This window comes from Hibiscus syriacus, unplaced genomic scaffold, assembly GCF_006381635.1.
Source record: "Hibiscus syriacus cultivar Baekdansim isolate YM2019G1 unplaced genomic scaffold, ASM638163v2 tig00111005_pilon, whole genome shotgun sequence".
Classification (NCBI taxonomy): domain Eukaryota; kingdom Viridiplantae; phylum Streptophyta; class Magnoliopsida; order Malvales; family Malvaceae; genus Hibiscus; species Hibiscus syriacus.
In genome coordinates, this window is record NW_024062949.1 from 1,012,232 (window position 1) to 1,031,748 (window position 19,517).

Here is a 19,517-nt window from a genome sequence, read left to right on the forward strand (position 1 = left end):
TATAGTAAAATGCATCCATTGTATGTGATGGATGTATTGCGAATTTATCTTGGTGTTCTACTACCTATGATGACTCGAGACTGTGTATGGAAAGGATATTCGATTCGTTTGATCACAGAATCCGCTACAAATTTATTTCTGTCTAGAGTTACAGCTACATTATCTATTATATACCTCTCTTCTATTCCTGCAGTTTTGAAGGATCTGAAATATGCCGATTCACACGAGTGGGTGAAGGTTAATGGTAATGCTGCCACAATCGGTATAACCGATCATGCTCAAGATCATTTAGGTGATGTTGTGTATGTCGAATTACCTGAAGTTGGAGCGGTTGAAAGCGTCAAGGCTACTAGTGATGTTTATTCTCCTGTTTCGGGAAAAGTGGTTGAAGTTAATGAAGAGCTCAGCAGCTCTCCTGCTCTGGTTAGCACTCTTACCCTTCCAAATTTTGTATGGTTTCGGGAAAATTGGATGTTTTTAGTAATTTTTTATGTTCAATTTTGCTTATACAATCTTTGTTCGTCACAATATAGGTTAACTCGAGTCCATACGAGGATGGATGGATTATTAAGGTTGAGATGAACGATGCCGGGGAGTTGAAAAGCCTGACGGACCCGGAAAAATACTCGAAGTTCTGTGAGGAAGAATATCCACAGCACCGACCAGATGCGCTGGGCATGTTCGATGTCGATGCATTTCACCAAGGAGAGGCCGTGCCTAGAGAGAAACAACGGCTGTTTCCATGAAGCCAACCGGTTGAGAAATGTTGCTTTCATGTTGATGTTCCTATTTGGATTTGGTGTCATGTTTTTTCCTAAGCTTAGATGAAGCGTAATGGACGTGATTCCCATTTCATTTGAGAAAAACTGGAGCTCGATCTCATTCTCACCAACCACCACTACGGCGTTTTCCGGTCATTAACAAGTGGGTTTGCTGACACGGATCCACCACCAACAATTTATGCTCCTTTTGCTTATATATAAATTTCTGGCCCCTAAAACTTTTAACTTATCATATTCAGTCTTTATCTGATATTTTTATTAAAAATTATAAAATATATTTTTTAATCCTCTATGCACATGTTTTAGCAATTCAATTTTTCGTCACTATCCACATTAAAAACAGGATAAACTACGCTTAGTACTTTAACTATCAGTTTTAGTCCGTTTAAGTACTTAAATTTTTAAATTTTTTAAAATTATATATTATGTTTAGTTTTTATTTTATTTTAGTACACTGCCGTTAAAAATTTAACATGTTTAATACCTAAACTACCAGTTTTGGCCCGTTTTAATACAAAAACTTTCAATCTTTTCAAAATTTAACGTTAAAATTTGAATGGGATACTAAAATGAAATAAAAATTGAAATTTTTAACAGTGAGGTACTAAAATGAAATAAAAATTAAACTTTAGGTAGATTTTGAAAAAAATAAAATATTAAAATATTAAAATGGATCAAAGCTAATAGTTTAGTTACTAAAAGCGTAATTTAACCTTGAAAATAAAGGTACGCTCACCCGGTCACACACCCTCGACCAACCCCAAACAATATACTACTATATATAAACAAAAACAAGAACCTGGCAGTCACTGCACTTCGTCGGTTGTCGATATTTACATTAGAAACGGCTTCAACAATGATGTGGGCTTCTAGGGCGGCTTCTTGCCTTCGGATCTCCGTCTTCCATAGAGGCTTTTCCACTGGTAATTCATTATATTTTCTATAACTTTTCATTTCCATGGTTTTGGGTGTTGATTTCGTTTTTGGGATATCATTTTTTTTATTTTGATCCAAGATCTTACCTTTTAGTAGAAAAAAAGATTAGATTTCGATTTATGTGATTGGGTTTTTTTATGTAATGCCGAGTGCTAATGCATAGCTTTAGAGTTTTAGGAATTATGTTTCGTTTGTGGATATAAAAGTTCCAAATGTCTGTAATAATGGCTTTTCGTTTATGATCAATTCAGAACCATCAAAGGAGCCTAAAGCCTTTCACCTTCTATGTAATACAGTTGGAACTGATATATATTTTATGATACAGGGTGAACTTATAAAGTTTAAGGAGACTAACATAGATTATTAATAGAATATATATAAAATATATGTGAATTTGAAATTTAATGGGGAACGACTGCTCCCTTTGATCCATCACTGTATACACAGCTTTTGTATAGCTAGAGACGTGGTTAATACTAGACACTATAGCATTAAAAGTGATGGTAATCTGGCTGTGATTCAATCGGTGCAGTTGAACTTGAGACCAAGGATGGACCGAGGGTGTGTTCCGGTGCGGCCGCACCCCTAAAAATATCAAATCCCCGTATTGTTTATGTAATTTTTTTTATGATCTAATTTTGCACTCTGAAATTTTGTAATTTTTCATTCCCTAAATTTTTAATCTAACTTCTTAAGTCTGCATCCCTTAACATAAAATCTTGCGTCCGTCTCTGGTTTATACCTTCAGTTGAGGAAGGGGACAGTTGCACCTGGGCAACTGCCGAGTATTGGTGCAGGTGTTTGAAGCAATAATGGTTGTGTTGCTCGTGAAAATAATGACTTTAGAATTTCGTCTGATTGTTCCCTTATTTAGATTGATAATGATTCATAATGTTATGCATTGTCATTGCTATTAGGTGCGATCTTTTGCTAATCCGAGTCAAGCTCGGATATTTGCCTGTGTGTGTGTGTATATATAAGTTAAAAAAGTGATATAGAAAATTGCGGAAACTGAAATGACTCTGATTTCTTTTTAGTACTGGTATGTTGTCCTCAACTTGTGGTGAGCATTTTATTTGTATAGTTGAGCTCTATTATTTGGAATTAAAATGTCTTGGCAGTATTAGACTGAGTTAACCATTATATAACTTCAAACTTTGCTCCTTGCGGAAGTTCGTTGTTCGTCGAAGCAGCGCCTTAGAGCAAATTACCTCCATGATACATGATGAAATGTTATTGTGATATTTATTTTAGGTGTTGTACTACCTGTGATGCCTGTGTATGAAAAGGATATTCGATTCCTTGGATCACATGATCGGCTTCTTTATCTATTATATTATGTGTTATAGCTGGTTGGTTGTTTTAAACACCTCTATTCTATTCCTGCAGTTTTAAAGGATCTGAAATATGCCGATTCTCACGAGTGGGTGAAGGTCAATGGTAAGGCTGCCACGATTGGTATAACCGATCATGCTCAAGATCATTTAGGTGATGTTGTGTATGTTGAATTACCTGAAGTGGGAGCTGCCGTGAAGCAGGGTGACAGTTTTGGAGCGGTCGAAAGCGTCAAGGCTACTAGCGATGTTAATTCTCCTGTTTCGGGAAAAGTGGTTGAAGTTAATGAAAAGCTCAGCAACACTCCTGCTCTGGTTAGCACTCTTACCCTTCCAATTTTTGTATGGTTTCTGGGTTCAATTATACTGATTGCGTAACCATGCCTTCCGCATGTGTGCATACGCGCTCGTGCTCGTGTCTTCCGAATATGAGCCATGGTCATGAAGGAAAATTTGGATGTTTTAATGTCAATTTTTCATTTTACAGTCACTTTTGCTTGTGTTGTTTCTACAATCTTTGTTCATCGTGATTTAGGTTAACTCAAGTCCATATGAGGATGGATGGATTATTAAGGTTGAGATGAATGATTCCGGGGAGTTGAAAAACCTGATGGACTCGGAAGTATACTCTAAGTTCTGCGAGGAAGAAGATTCAAAGCACTGACCAGATGTGTTTGGCATGTTCGATATCGAGGCATTTTTCCGGCGGAGATGCTATGTGAAGTCAACTAGTTGGGGAAGGTTGTTGTCATGTTGATGTTTCTACGTCGGATTTCGGGTTTGGTGTCATGTTTTCTCTTTAGCTTAGATGAATGAATAATGATTTCATGCAACAGAAGTGATTTCATCGTCTAATTCAATAACGATTATACAAGTACCAGGGAAGACAACACGGAATCGGACTAACGGTGAAACGATACATCAAACCATTACCGGTCTCGGTACATATAAACGACGGTTCGAAGACGAAACATGTATCGATATCGCATGATTAACACTGGTTCTCATTTCATTTAGTTAGTTTCATCAATGGCACCACTGATGTTGTGATATGATGAACTCATGATTCACCATTTATGACGTCAATGCTGACTTTGAGTGACATCAACAAGACCAAAGGACTAAGAAGATTTAATTAATGTAATAAGATGTTAATTTTTTGTTGTTGTTAAGGTTGCGTTTGTAAAAGAACCTCGTACCTACCATTTGGTGAGCTCTCTTCTTTCCACTAATGCGTTGAAAAATCACATGCCAGATTGTGATCGGATCAGAACCCTTCAATTTTCATTCTAGAGTTAGACCGGTTCAACACTAACCACTCCTGGAAACTTGAATTTGGCTTCTAGAAGTCTTCGAAATATTATACCCACGAAAAATAGATAATCTCTTAACATGATTTCTGGTAGGTTTATGCGATCTATCAGAACACAATCTGTTATTGATAGTTAGATCTGTTTCAGATTATCAGCTACGAATAGTCATCATTATCTATGATTAACACCAACACTATTCTTCTTCAGATTTCTTGAGTACTATTAATTAGAATGTTATGATCGTTTGCAATTCCACCATAAATTACAAACTCTACTTTTTTTTTATTTAAATCAGAAGGAGTATCCATTTATAAACATTACAACTCAAATGTTATTGTTAATGATTATTATCTAATGTCATGGTATTCGCTTCTTATATATATATAGGGATGGGCATGGGTCGGGTGGGGTCTGGTTTTTGGTCCACCCGACCCGACCCGAGAACAAGAAATCCTCCACCACGACCCAACTCGACCCGACCAAAACAAAATTTCACCCGCCCCGAACCCTACCCGATATACAACTTAAAAACCCGACCCGACTCGACCCGACCAAAAATAATAATAAAATATTATTTTCATTCAATAAAAACAGTGACTTAATTGAAAAAAATAATATGTAGAGGGGTATTATTGTAATTATTTCTAAATATATAAGAAACAATTGTATATTTTTTGGGTCGGGTTGGGTCGGGTCGAGTCAATATTTTTCACCCTAAATCCAAACCCGACCCGACCCCGAATTTTTTTCCGGATCAAATCGGTTCGGGTCCTATGCCGATACCTATATTATATATTTATTTATTTATTTATATATGTATAAAGTTAATGGATTTTGTGATGATGGTTATGGATGATAAGTTAATTATTCATTCTTATATTTTAAGAGTAAAAAAAGAAAGAGAAAATAGAGGAATGATGGATTGGTGGTGGCTTAATGTGGTCCTCCTAAGTCATAAAACCAAACCAAATATCACCTAATCCCCCTCCTTTTCTTATACTTTAATTTATAGGCTTAATTATAATGTAAGTGTCTAAACTATAATATTTTTCGATTCATTTCGGTGTCTAACGTTATAGAGTTATTATTTTAGGTGTCAGGGGCATAACGACTGTTAAATTATATTGTTAAAATACATGTGTCGCCTTTACAATTTTTAAAAAAAATAAATTCTAAAAACTTTAAAATATTATTGTATTTATTATAAAAACCCTAATTTGTCTAAAAATGATAATAAAAAAACTCAAATCCCCGATATCATTCTCAAATCCTTAATTCTAATCCTTATTTTTTTTACTGTTGCCACCACTGACTAATCGCCCATCTATCGTCATCGCTCTCACTGTTATCATCGTTTGCCAAACACCAAAGCCCTTTAAATCGTCAAACACCTCGATGTCACTGTTATTCTCCCTTTAAATTATATCACTTTTAAAAATATTCATACACACCAATTTTTAAGATATGAAATTTAGGGTTAAGTGAAAAATAATGAGTGACTAAAAATAAATAAAAAATGTTTTCCAAATGATTCGAATAAATTGGTTTAAAAAAATACCGATCACAGTTTTGATTAAATTTTAAAAAATATAATTATTTCGTTAAATTAGGTTAGTAATTATAAAGTATATTCGTATTATATAATTTACCTTAAAAATTGAGAATAATTGATACGGATGATGCTGATAAAACTGTAACAAATTAGCAGCGAATTTTATTCTTGACATTAATTATTGGGTAAATTACTGATGTAACTTTTGCTTGAATTTTCTTCTTTTTCATTTTGGTCATCAAATTTTGAAAACTAATATTTCAGTTATTTTTGCTATTGATGTGTTATATTTTGACGATTGAATCTTTAATTCCTATTCGATTGATGGTGTGAAACATTAATAAAAACAATTAAATTTCAATTTGATCATTAAATTTTAAATAAAATATCAAATTGATTAATCTAAAAAGGTACCTCAATTATGCTATTTTTTGCTTTAGGTAATTAAATTATTTTTTTTGTCAAACTAGGTACTTAAACTATTATATGTAATCTTAAACTATTATATGTAATCACTTTAAATATCTCAACTATTTTTTTATCAAAATAAGTCCTTAAATTATTAAACCACTGATTATTTATGAAAATAAGTACATAATTTTGTATGATGTGTCAATATATTATTGGTCAAAGAATAATTTTTTAACTGAAAAATAATAAAACTTAAAATAATAAAATATAATAGTTTAAGTACATAATTTGACCAAAAGATAAAAATAATTATTCAGAAAATAATTTATTTTTATCTAATTATAAATAATAATTTAATAAATTATTCAAAAATAATTTAATAATTAAAATAATAATAAATCAATAATATGGATAATCAAAACATTATTTTTTAAATTTGCTAATCAAAATAAAAAAAATCCAAAAATCTATTACAAGATTACGACTAACGGCAAATTTTGTCCAACTATTCCAATGTACGCGCTATTTTCTCATTATTAAATAAAAAACAAAATACACGAGACGAGACAAAAAAAATGAAAATTTGTAAAATTATCCAGATTTACAATTTCATTTATAAATAAGCCCTCACTTAGTTTAGCTTTGACGATTCCAGCTCTGTTTTTTTTTTTTTAATTTCTCTCAGATCTGGACTCGATGCTCTACAAACAAGAAGAAGAAGAAAAACCCGTCTGTTTTCGAATCTAAACTTCTAAAACCGAACCTTCGTTCCCTTTTTCTTGCATTGTCAACGACAGATTCTCTGTCACTGTCTCTGTATTTGCTTCTTCACAAAGATGTGGTAAAGCTGAGCTCTGGTAAAATCAGTTCAACTTCTTCAGTTTCTAATTTTGGATTTATTTCATTATCGTTTCTTTTTTGGTTTCTGGTTGTGGGGTTTTTTTAGTTAATTTTGGTTTATAATTGAATTGCTCAACGGGAAGCTAACAATGTTGGGTTGTTTACTTTGAATTTGAAATGTTTGTAAATTTAGTTTAATTTTATCTGTTAAGCATATTCGTCGAAAGTAAAATGAAAGTTGATAATACATCCAAATGGTTGGTAAAATGGGTAATTAGGTCAATTGGAAGACTAAAAGCAAGTACTACTAGTATTTTACTTTTTTTTCTTCTTCTTTTTTTGCTTTTTTCTTTTCCAAGATTTTGAGGTCATTGGATTCTTTCTCTTTGAATTAGAGTGAACTGAAAAGGGGAAAACGTAGGAGAAAAGAAGCTCTTTACAGTGCAATTTGTGGGACTATATATAATTATGGTCTTTATTGAACTTTCATTTGTAGAATCTTTTGAGTGAATTGATTCATCCATGGCGAAATCACGGCAACATTATTCATCTTCACAAGATTCATCTTTATCACCTAGGGGTGGGAGATCAAGGGATTGGGATGGTCCATCGAGGTGGACTGAGTATTTGGGTCCTGACACGACTTCTCCTTTCACGACTAGAAGCTCTAGGCACATGAATTCTGATGGTCAGGTGCAGAGTTTGGGTGTTGGATCAAACAAGGGCTTGAACATGCAGTGGGTAGCACAACTTGTTGAAGTTGCAGACGGCCTTATGGCCAAAATGTATAGATTGAACCAAATCTTGGACTACCCAGATCCTATAGGTCATGCATTTTCAGAAGCATTTTGGAAAGCAGGTGTTTTCCCCAACCATCCAAGGATTTGTATATTGCTCTCGAAAAAGTTTCCTGAGCACTTCAGCAAACTGCAGCTTGAGCGGGTAAGAACTGCATTTTACATGTTGTTATAGGTGGAAATTTTTTACCCTTTTCCTAGTAGTGAGTATCAAAATGTTATATTGCCAATTGATAAATAATGCTGCAGGTTGATAAGGCTGCTTTGGATGCTTTGAGTGGTAATGCAGAAGTTCATTTGCAGAGTTTGGAACCATGGGTTCAGGTGAGAGGTTAATTGCCCTGCAAAAGTATAAATTATCAAAAAGGGATTTAAGACCTATCATAATTTCACCTTCTTCCAAGCTTAAGACTTTAAATTCTAGGATTTAGTGTCATTGTCGGTGTTGTACCTATCGCTGCATGATTTAAGTTACATAATGCCTTGCAGGCATTTTAGTTGCTATATAGGCTGGATAACCTTACCTTTCTTGGTTTTCAATTCTATTGTTAATTTCTTTCTTATGTATAATTAGTTTATGAAAATTGTCCTTTTTTGTATTTTCTAATAGTAATTGATTCTTTTCCGTGGATTAGTTACTTCTCGATTTGATGGCATTTCGAGAACAAGCTTTGAGACTCATATTGGACCTTAGCAGTACTGTTATCACCTTGTTGGTAAGTGTGACTTCGCTCCTCTATGTAGCAAGTTTTATGCTGCTTTTTAAAAGCAACAACTTGATTCCCCTGCATTTTGGTGTATGACTATATGAGAGATATGAAAGAAAGTGATGTGTGGCACAAAATGTACCTAATCAAAATAGGTCCTGACCTTTTTTTTGGTATCTTTCTTAATTTGCTTGAAAGAATCTTGAAATTTTTGTTGTCTGGGTGATGTTGAATAAAATGGTGACTAGTTTTCTGCATTATTTCCGTTAACTTGTTACAATCTTTTTGCAGCCTCATCAAAATTCGCTTATACTACATGGTTTTATGGATCTCTTCTGTTCTTTCGTTCATGTCAATATTTTTTCTGAGAAGGTAATTCTGCCATGATTATATCTCCTTGCACACATGCACTACTATGCATTGATTTTGTATCTGAGAGACAGAATCACTTTTACTCTGGAGAACTTATATATGTTTCCTTAAACAAGTATTTGTGCCTTAAAAGAGGTGTTGTCAGTTCGTTAATGGATTTGATGCCTTAATAACAGTTACCAAGGAAAATGATGCTGCAAGTTTACAATCTTTTGCATGCTATGTCAAGAAACGACCGAGATTGTGATTTTTATCATCGGTATGGATTCACTCACTACTTTTTAATCTTGCAGTTTGATTCTACGTATGTTGCAATACGTTTACTTGATTTCTGGCTGCTATATATTTAAATGGTCTAGGCCTCTAGGGATTTACCTTTGTTTGAGGAAACTTGAATGGAATTACTACATCACTAATTTTGATCTTAAAGTATACTGTTGTCTTTATTTATTTTGCTGCTATGATTAGAAGTCTGGCGCATGAACAAAATTCTGTATAAATGGCATGAACATAAAAATTTACTACTTAGTATAATGCCTTAATGATGGTTAGTTAATTTGCTTGTTTAGCCCATGATATTTACTATGAGGGAAAAATCATATTCTTTAGGATATAAACCAAACCCCCTCCCCTCTTTTATGCTAAGAATTCATGCTTATAATATGGTTGATACTGCTTTAACTTAAATCTTCTTTAAAAACACATTACCATATGATTCGTATTCCAACGTATCTGCAAACTTGCAAGTAATATGAGTAATTTTCTTTCTCTGAATTTCAGGTTGATTCAATTCATTGATTCTTATGATCCACCATTGAAAGGATTACAAGAAGATCTCAATTTTGTCAGCCCACGTATTGGAGAGGTCATTTTCATTCTTTATCTTATGAAACATGATTTTTGTAAAGTTCCTTATTTTCTTGTACATATATTCTTTATATACAAGATAATCGTTGTCTGTTATTGTTTCTGCTCCATTTTTTGTCCAAGTATATGCTTTGTAGTATCCTTGTCTTTTAGCCAGAAAGTTTCTTTTTAGTTTCAGAAAAGATTAGATGCTGGGCTGGTTTGTAGAAGTACCCCTGCCCATGTAATGAGGAAACCTAGCTTACCTTGTTGCTATCTGTGTTGATTTTCCTCTTATGAAGCTCCTACCTATTTCTTTCGTCTGGTCAATACCCTCTGTCTTTTGGAAATGATGAAAGGCTTAGTCAACAATCTTATGAAATTTCTGGAAGAAAAGATCATTTATCCTTTTAAAATTAATTTGCCAAAGGAAAAAGGAAATAAAAAAAAATATTAGCCCTTCCTGATATTGTGCTTGTTAGTTTTGTGATTGGGGACAAATTTCTTATATAGCATCCTCCTTTTATAAAGTTCTACTACATATATAATTCTCATTAGAATGCTTTTGTCCAATTTTATGTGGTACAATGGTTCTTATTTATTAAGTTGAATGATTGTTCCAGAACCTTAGCTTTCAATGGCTTTAAATCCAAGAGTTGAATACTTCATTGTTGAAGATTGTTACACTGATTTTTTGTTCTGTATTTCCAGGTTCTAGAGGCTGTGGGTCCTATTATTTTCCTATCCACAGACACAAGGAAGCTGAGAAACGAGGGATTTTTAAGTCCATATCATCCTCGATATCCAGATATTCTTACAAATTCTGCTCATCCAATGGTAAGTGCTGTTACTTGAAAAGATCTTTGGATACTATAAGACGTTTGTACTCTCCAAGTCATTTCTGTTCTAGTCTTTTTAACAATTTTGAACTTTCTTTTCCTATCAAATAGTGTTTTCTGCAACTGCATTTCTGACATCATTTTCCATACTGCAGAGAGCCCAAGATCTGGCTAATGTTACTGCTTACAGGGAGTGGATATTACTTGGATATCTAGTTTGTCCTGATGAGCTGCTTCGTGTCACTAGCATTGATATTGCTCTGGTAACTCCCTGATAATTCCTTAGCTTTAACAATTTTGCACTTTAGATTGGTAATGTCAAATATTCTTGCTAATGAGCTTTTTTTTTTCAAGCTTTTTTTTTTCACAACATGATCTTATAAAAATTGCCTTTTATCTACATACCAGATCAACAATGTGTTCTGTGAAATAAACTAAACTATTTCCCAAGAAAGGGCACCTCAACCACTTTGATCATTGGTTTTTCTTTACCTCTCTTCACTAAACCAAATAACAATAGTATTTTTCCATAACACAAGTTACAAGTAGGGCAGCCACTTGCAGCTCTCTGGACACTATACCATATGTAATTTGGTTGCGTTAAGTAATTATTAGTTGAATATAACTTTTCCTGGGTATATATAAGCAATGATTATGGCTATCATTAATGAGAAGGCCATAATGAGAAGGCCAGATTTAGAGTTGTTGAAATCTAGGTCAACCAGTTGCATTCCTTTTGGGTTTGGATCATTGTGTGTGCTTGAAAGTTATTGGTTATTATTATTTGTGACTTTTTTCCTTTTTCAAAGAACTTATTTTTTATATCATTATTGTTTGTTGCGTCTTTCTGTTTGCTTATTTTTTCCTAATGGTTTTCAGGTTGTACTGAAAGAAAATTTAGTGCTTACATTATTCAGGGATGAGGTTGGTTTTAATTTCTGATGCTGAAACTATTTTTCTCATTTTTAATGGCTTACACTTCCTGTAATTTTGGGCATGCAGTATGTACTATTGCATGAGGATTATCAGTTATATGTTTTGCCTCGGATACTGGAGTCAAAGAAGATGGCAAAATTGGGGCGGACCAAACAAAAAGAAGCTGATTTGGAATATAGTGTGGCCAAACAAGTCGAGAAAATGATAGGGTATGATTCATGCCAGGATATGAACTATGTTCTCATTTTATTTTTATGAGCTGTGATTAGAAATTGCAGATGAGAGAACTTCTGATTCTATTGGTTTTCTTTATTCCCAGTGACACCATAATTTTGTGGCTATATCTTTTAATCAGAAACTTCTAATTCTAACCTTCAGTATGTATTTCGGATAATTTTGTTAAACTTTGAATTTAGGTGCAAATATGACTAAATGGGCCTTGCTATTTACCATTATAGCAGCCCCTCTTCTGGATGTGAGAGGGACACAGAAGTCAAGTTCTTAAGAATGCCATATAAATGTGTACTTGGTTAAAGATCAAGTTCTTAGGGCGAACTGAAATAAACTTCATGATAATGCGATGTTTAAAATCACATTGCAAGTTCACATAAAGTTGATATACATTGGCAGTGGAAGAATAGAGGAAACATAAACGGGGGATGGCAATACGGAGGTGTGTGCCAAAGAAAAACAGAGAAGTATAGAAGACTTGACTATATATGTTCACTGAGAGGATTGAATTGTGTTAATCCATAGAACAAATCAATTCTAAGAATTTCAAGACATTCTTATCTTTCTTTTTCTTTACACATTTAACAAATATTTTATAAGATTTCCATGATTTTTTAAAAGCTGTTGTTTCCTTTATTTTCTGGTCTAGATGTCATCTTCAGCTTTAATATTAAATTGTAAACTGGTTTTTGGTTTCAGTGAAGTACACGAGCAAGCATTAATATCATGTGATGCTATACACCATGAGAGGAGAATACTACTGAAGCAAGAAATTGGTAGGATGGTTATCTTTTTCACTGATCAACCTAGTTTATTGGCTCCAAACATTCAGGTACGATTGGTACCAGACTCTTTTACGAACTCCTTCCTAGATAAAGTTTTCTTCTTTGCTTCTTTCCTTGTAAAGCATTCTTCATTTGCACATACTTAAATTGTTCTCCTTTCAACTAAGCTCTGGAGTTGAAAGCAATGGTTCTTGTACCTTAATTTTTGACTGGTTGGGACAATAATGCTGTTAACAACCATTATCCAAAGTGTTTATCTGTGGGGCAACGTGCCTTGCAACTTCTATCGGTACTTTTTGTAATTTATTTACCCAATGAAGATGATATCTAACACTTTACTCTCACGACCATCTTAACTTTGTTGGCCTAAAACTAAGAAATGAACTCGAATAACTTACAAAGAGAGGATTATTCATTTTTTTGACATTGTCTAATAATTTTCTGCTTCCTCACAGATGGTTTTTTCTGCCTTGGCATTGGCGCAATGTGAGGTTATCTGGTATTTTCAACACGTAGGAATTGCATCATCAAGATCAAAAGGTGCTCGAATGGTTCCAGTTGACATAGTAAGTGCAGTATTTTTGTCCTTATATTAATAAACCTTTTCCTTGAAGATATTTTGCCAGTCTTTTTTGTATCTTTTTCTTGTCCTTGGTTCTGCTTGTTTTAATATTTGATGTTGGTGGTCTTTTATTGATTTGTACTGCTTCATTTAAATGAATGAGCAAATTATACTATGCTATTGCTAAATCAATCTTTGTGATTAAGGTAACATAATCTGGTGCTTAACTTGGCCAGAAATGTTTTTGTTGCAGGATCCAAATGATCCAACTACTGGGTTCTTGTTGGATGGAATGGACCATCTATGCTGTCTAGTACGCAAGTATATTGCAGGTATATTGAAGGAAATTAAATGAAGTTTACTTATCATCTAGAAGATGCATTTGACAAATATAAATAGATCTATGAGTGTGCGTCAAAATGTGTAACTGTCAAGATGCTGGCATTTCTTGTGTTAAAGGCATAAGAACGGTAAATGCACCTTCTAAAGAGAGAATGCAAAAGCATTGCCTCAAAAAATTGGAACATGGATGCAGACTATTCCATGGTATCATAAATCCACCAGGGATATATTAAGCAAAAATCTAGGCCGAAGCAGCTCTACTCCCTGTCACTGGGATAAAATCTGTTAAACATAGTGTCTGTATGCACTGATGCCATGCTAATGATGCAGTTAAACATATAACTCTGTTTCTGTCACTGCTATAAATATTAGTCACATGCTTTTTACTGCTTATATTACACTATGGTGATCTATTACTGCAAGAAAAACTTCACAATATCTGATTTGTATTTAAATATTTTATATCTTTCAATGCAGCTATTCGAGGGTATGCATTATCATATCTCTCTTCGTGTGCTGGTAGAATCCGGTTTTTGCTTGGAACTCCTGGAATGGTGGCCCTTGATCTTGATGCAACCTTAAAAACACTATTTCAGCAGATTGTTAATCATCTTGAAAATATACCCAAGCCACAGGGTGAAAATATTTCTGCGATCACGTGTGACCTGTCTGTAAGAAGCCTATAACTTTTCCCTTTCAAACACAGCCATAAATCTGTACCAAATGAAAATAGGAATGAGTTTGGAGTAATCTCTACTGCCTTGTATTAGCTAATGTGATCTCTTAGTTGCATAGCCTTTTGGTTATAGCTAATGATGTATGAAGCCACAAGGGAAAGTTTATATGTATATGTTATCTATCTAGACGCACACACACACACACATGAATGTTATGTTTTGTGTATCTGTGCTCCATTTTTACTGCATCTGTTTGTTAAGTTTGCAAAATATATTCTCTTACACTGTTTCCTCTCTGATTGTGAGGAACCTTGGAAGATGAACTTATTCTCTGCATATATAATACCTTTGGTATATATTTGCTTGATAACTTCTTCACCCTTTTTATTAAATTTGTCCTCTTAGTTTTTTATTTATGCCTCTGTTATCACTTTGCCATTAGCAAAACGCATCATGAATTATCTTGTTTATGATTCTATGCCTAATCTAAAATAATTTGTGATTCTTAACCAGGACTTCCGCAAAGATTGGTTGTCTATATTGATGATTGTTACGTCTGCTCGATCGTCTATAAACATAAGACATTTGGAGAAAGCTACTGTCTCTACCGGAAAAGAGGGGTTACTATCAGAAGGAAATGCAGCATACAATTGGTCCAGGTGCGCTGACTTCGATTCACATAATTCTTGAGTCTTAGCTTCTATTTGATAGCTCACCCAAATACATTTGCTGCAATCAATATGTTTCATGATGTGACAAATTAAATTTTCATTTCATTTCTAGAGAACAGTTTTACTAAAGAAAAGTGGAATTATACAGTAGTTTTTCATGTGTGTTCTATATACTGGAAAAATTATTTTGTTTTGGCATAGCTGGTGTGACATGGGTTAAAAGATGTTGAAAATGATAATACTTCAACATCCCAGTTCACATTTAGTGTATCTTACATCGAATAATTCATATTTAAAGGTTTTCATGGATGGTGAAATTGATGGAGTTCAAGATAAACCTACATCTATTATTCTTCAGAATTAAAGGCCTATCAATCTAAGTTCTAACACTTGCTAAACAAATTCATATAGTTTTGTTTGTTATTGTTATGCATGAATAATCGGTTATAAAATGTATTGATCTGTTTTAATGCAGATGTGTTGATGAACTAGAGTCTCAATTATCAAAGCATGGTAGTCTCAAAAAGCTATACTTCTATCACCAGCACCTTACAGCAGTATGCTTTGAAACTCTTTTAATGTTCTTTCTTTTGAAAAACCCTGCATGCAATGCTGACTTTTGTATACCTGTTGTAATAGGTCTTTAGAAACACTATGTTTGGACCAGAGGGGCGTCCACAGCATTGTTGTGCATGGCTTGGTGTTGCTAGTAGTTTTCCAGAGTGTGCATCTTCAATTGTTCCAGAGGAGGTAATGACTTAAACTAGCAGCATGAAATACCCCAAAATTTCAGCCTTTATCCACTATTGTCGACATGATTAAACAAACTCTAGACATTGGTACACTTATCATCCTGACAAGTTGGGACTTATTACCCAATATTGTTTTGGGAGTAGTAACGCTTAGTCTCTAGCCCCCCCCCCCCCACAATATCATTAGAAGGAAATATTAAAGTTGAAAAGTTGATGGTTGCTTTATATTTACCACAATTATCAAGGTTACAAAAATTGGGCGAGATGCAGTGCTATATGTTGAGTCTCTCATTGAATCAATCATGGGAGGATTGGAAGGTCTAATTAACATCCTTGATTCTGAAGGTGGATTTGGGGCTTTGGAGATGCAGGTTGTTATCTATTTCTTGTTTCAGTATAACTTAACCAAAGATGATTAACATTTTGTAAACCTAACTTTTCAAGTATTCTCAGCTTCTTCCAGAACAAGCAGCATTTTATTTGAATAATGCATCTAGAGTTTCAATTCCTTCAGCAAAATCCCCAAAAGGACCAGTTGCTTATCCTTTGCCAGGCCAGGAGAGTTATCCGGAGAATAATAATTCAATCAAAATGTAAGGCACTTGCCTGAACTGTTGATCATCTGAATCAATAAGTTAACACTATCAATAACTTATTTTTTGTTCTAGGTTGGAGGCTGCAATGCAGAGGCTGACCAATTTGTGTTCAGTTTTGAATGATATGGAACCTATATGCGTTCTGAACCATGTCTTCGTTTTGAGGGAGGTGAGTCATGCTGAATCTGCCTCATGCCCTTTTATGTAGCGGTACTTAGATGAGAAGCCCGGCCTGTTAGTTTCCTTGAATATGTTTAGAATTCCACCGATAGGTTCCAATTTGCATATTTATATTCTGCTAACTTGGTAAATTGTTTTTTTAACTTATTGGGTGATTTTTTTAAGCCACTTATGTGGTCATTTTTGGTCAAATATTCCAAACAAGCCATTTGCTCTTCATGTTTTAGAATTATAATACTCTCATCATATGTGCAGTACATGAGGGAATGCGTCCTTGGGAACTTCAGAAGGAGATTACTTGCAGTACTGAAAACTGATAATGATCTTCAAAGGCCTTCTATTCTAGAATCGCTGATCCGCAGACACATGAATATAGTCCATCTAGCGGAACAGCATATTAGCATGGATCTAACACAAGGAATCCGAGAAGTTCTACTCTCAGAGTCCTTCTTTGGACCAGTTTCTTCTCTGCAATTATTTGACAGACAAGTAGAGCAGCATACTGGATCAGCCACTGAAACTGTCTGTAACTGGTACATAGAAAACATTGTGAAGGATATTTCTGGTGCTGGAATTCTGTTTACACCTATGCACAAATGCTTCAAAAGCACGAGGCCAGTTGGGGGATATTTTGCCGAGTCAGTCACTGATCTTGGAGAACTGCAGGCATTTGTCCGTATTTTTGGCTGTTATGGAGTTGATAGACTAGATAGGATGATGAAAGAACACACTGCTGCCCTGTTGAATTGCGTAGACACATCATTACGGTCAAACCGTGAATTGTTAGAAGCAGTTGCCAGCAGCATGCATTCTGGTGACAGAATAGAAAGGGAGGCTTGTTTGAAGCAAATTGTGGATTTGGACACAATAATCGGTTTTTGCATTGAGGCAGGACAGGCCTTGGCTTTTGATAAACTTTTAGCTGAAGCTGCTGGTGCTGTGCTCAAAGTAGGTGCACCTCTAATTTATTCATTGCTTGCCGGAGTAGTTAAGCATATACCTGAAGAAATACCCGAAAAGAGGGAAATAAGAAGAATGAGGGGGGTCGCAAACAGTGTTTCTCTTGCTGGTGATCATGACTCTGAGTGGGTTAGATCTATTTTGGAAGAAGTTGGAGGTGCTAATGATGGGTCCTGGAGCTTGTTGCCTATATTATTTGCCACTTTCATGACATCAAATATCTGGAACACAACCGGATTCAACGTTGACACGGGGGGTTTCAATAACAATATCCATTGTTTGGCAAGGTGAGTGTCCTTTCTGGTTTTCTTATAATTTAAAAAGAAGAAAAAAAACTGTTTGGTCGACCATGAGTTCTGGAGACCGAAGCATGTTATATTAGAAATTGAATGCCTTGTAGCTGCTATGTCTAACCAGAAAAATATTGATTGGATTGTTTATCGTTTAATACCTTCGGTTGTTTTAGTCAAAATCGTCACTTTTCGATGAAGTCGCTGAGGAGACAACCTTCTAGTACACACTATCGTTACTGCTCAAGCTTTGCTCGTGTATTGATTGTTGTAAAAAGAGGGCGTTGTTCTCATTATTTTGTTTTAACTTGGCAGGTGCATTAGTGCTGTTATTGCTGGAAGTGAGCATGTTAGATTGGCACGTGAACATCACCAGAGACAGTTGCTATCAAACGGTCATGCCGGTAATGCCGACTGTTTGGATCCCGATATGCCTGTGTCAGCAGAAGCTAGTATAAAATCAGCAATGCAGCTATTTATTAAATTCTCGGCAGGAATCGTACTAGATTCGTGGGATGAAGCTAACAGGTAAATGATAATTACCGTTTGACCGATTTTCTTTTTATTAGGCCAAACATCTCATCTGCATGTGTATACTAATGCAAAGTGTGTCCATTTTTCTTATTGTATGTACAGATCTCATCTTGTGGCAAAGCTTGTTTTTCTGGACCAACTCTGTGACATTTCACCATACCTTCCAAGAAGCTCTCTCGAGACCCACGTTCCTTACACTATTCTCCGTTCGATATATAGCCAGTACTACGGAAACTCTCCTTTGATGCCAATATCATTATTAAGCGCTTCACCACGCCATTCACCTGCCGTATCATTGGCCCATGCATCCCCTATCATGAGGCAACCCCGTGGAGATTCAACTCCTCAGTACAGCGCCAACGATTCTGGTTACTTTAAAGGTTCATCATCACACAGCCAAGAGCAGCTCTATGATGCTGAAAATGCAAGTGCATACAAACACCGAAACGTTCGCCGCTCCGGGCCTTTGGATTACAGTTCAAGCCATAAAGTCAAGCACCCCGAAAGATCGGCCTCCGGAGGCACAGGTACAGGTCCCAGTCCACTGCCAAGGTTTGCAGTATCAAGGTCTGGTCCTATCTCATACAATAAGATGCGTCATTGATGGTACACTTCAATAAGGAATATTACTATGATAAATTATCCCTTCTACCTCTTGTCAATTATTATGTGAAATTAGGTCATAAAATTAGGTTTAGGGTTTAGCACACACAAATTTTGCAAAAAAATGTATATGTGAATTTACTTTTCGGCTTTTAATTACGCTGCACCTGCTCTTGTAAATTAGATAAATTTTATTTTCAAAATTAAAAAATTTCCTAAATTGGAATTATATAACTACCTGAATCGATACCATTAAGATCTTGTGTTCGAGTAGTTACATATATTGAGTTTGCGGATAAAAACGTACCCTGTCATTGACAAATCGTGAAACTAGCTCCGGCCTGTGTCGTACATCATTTCAAATTGAACCCTTCAGTCACCATTCGATCTCCTTCATTTTGCTAAGCCTATCGACCGTTGCCATTACAGATCCGATCAGCGCTCCAACACTCCTCGACCAACGCCTTCAGCTGCCGTGCGCCTCTGGGCACCCTCAAGCCTTTTGCCGCACCCCATGGTGTCCTGATCAACACCACTGTGGTGCACCTGTCTCGTATATTAAGCATGTATGTCACGTAAGATAAAAATATGTACAATAAAGGCTTACATTCTCCATTACCCCCTAAAGTATGTCATTTGTATCGAGTTGTCCCTTAAGTATTTTTCAAG

The 19,517-nt window shown here is 35.0% G+C and overlaps 2 protein-coding genes across 4 annotated transcripts; both read left to right on the top strand.

Moving 5' to 3' along the window:
- Positions 1-834: 834 nt before the first annotated feature.
- On the top strand, positions 835-3,885 carry LOC120149524 (glycine cleavage system H protein 2, mitochondrial-like). Its single transcript, XM_039162282.1, has 4 exons — positions 835-905; positions 1,509-1,705; positions 3,108-3,367; positions 3,588-3,885. Exons 1-4 carry the CDS (start codon positions 835-837, stop codon positions 3,714-3,716), a joined length of 657 nt encoding a protein of 218 aa, XP_039018213.1. The 3' UTR covers positions 3,717-3,885.
- Positions 3,886-7,051: 3,166 nt separating this feature from the next.
- Positions 7,052-19,007, top strand: LOC120149464 (protein NAP1-like). Of its 3 annotated transcripts, none has more exons than XM_039162236.1 (24): positions 7,052-7,185; positions 7,665-8,110; positions 8,215-8,289; positions 8,601-8,681; positions 8,964-9,044; positions 9,221-9,303; positions 9,825-9,909; positions 10,602-10,727; positions 10,885-10,992; positions 11,609-11,653; positions 11,732-11,874; positions 12,596-12,728; positions 13,137-13,247; positions 13,497-13,575; positions 14,063-14,256; positions 14,776-14,921; positions 15,409-15,490; positions 15,573-15,683; positions 15,931-16,056; positions 16,130-16,278; positions 16,354-16,450; positions 16,717-17,708; positions 18,027-18,239; positions 18,348-19,007. In XM_039162236.1, the coding sequence occupies exons 2-24, from the start codon at positions 7,691-7,693 to the stop codon at positions 18,847-18,849; spliced, it is 4,182 nt and encodes a 1,393-aa protein (XP_039018167.1). In that variant the 5' UTR covers positions 7,052-7,185; positions 7,665-7,690; the 3' UTR covers positions 18,850-19,007. The 3 variants fall into 3 exon arrangements, with proteins under 3 accessions (XP_039018167.1, XP_039018168.1, XP_039018169.1); XM_039162237.1 differs by having other exon boundaries at positions 7,059-7,185; positions 16,139-16,278; positions 18,348-19,005; XM_039162238.1 differs by lacking the exons at positions 7,052-7,185; positions 7,665-8,110; positions 9,221-9,303 and having other exon boundaries at positions 8,236-8,289.
- The last annotated feature ends 510 nt before the right edge of the window (positions 19,008-19,517 follow it).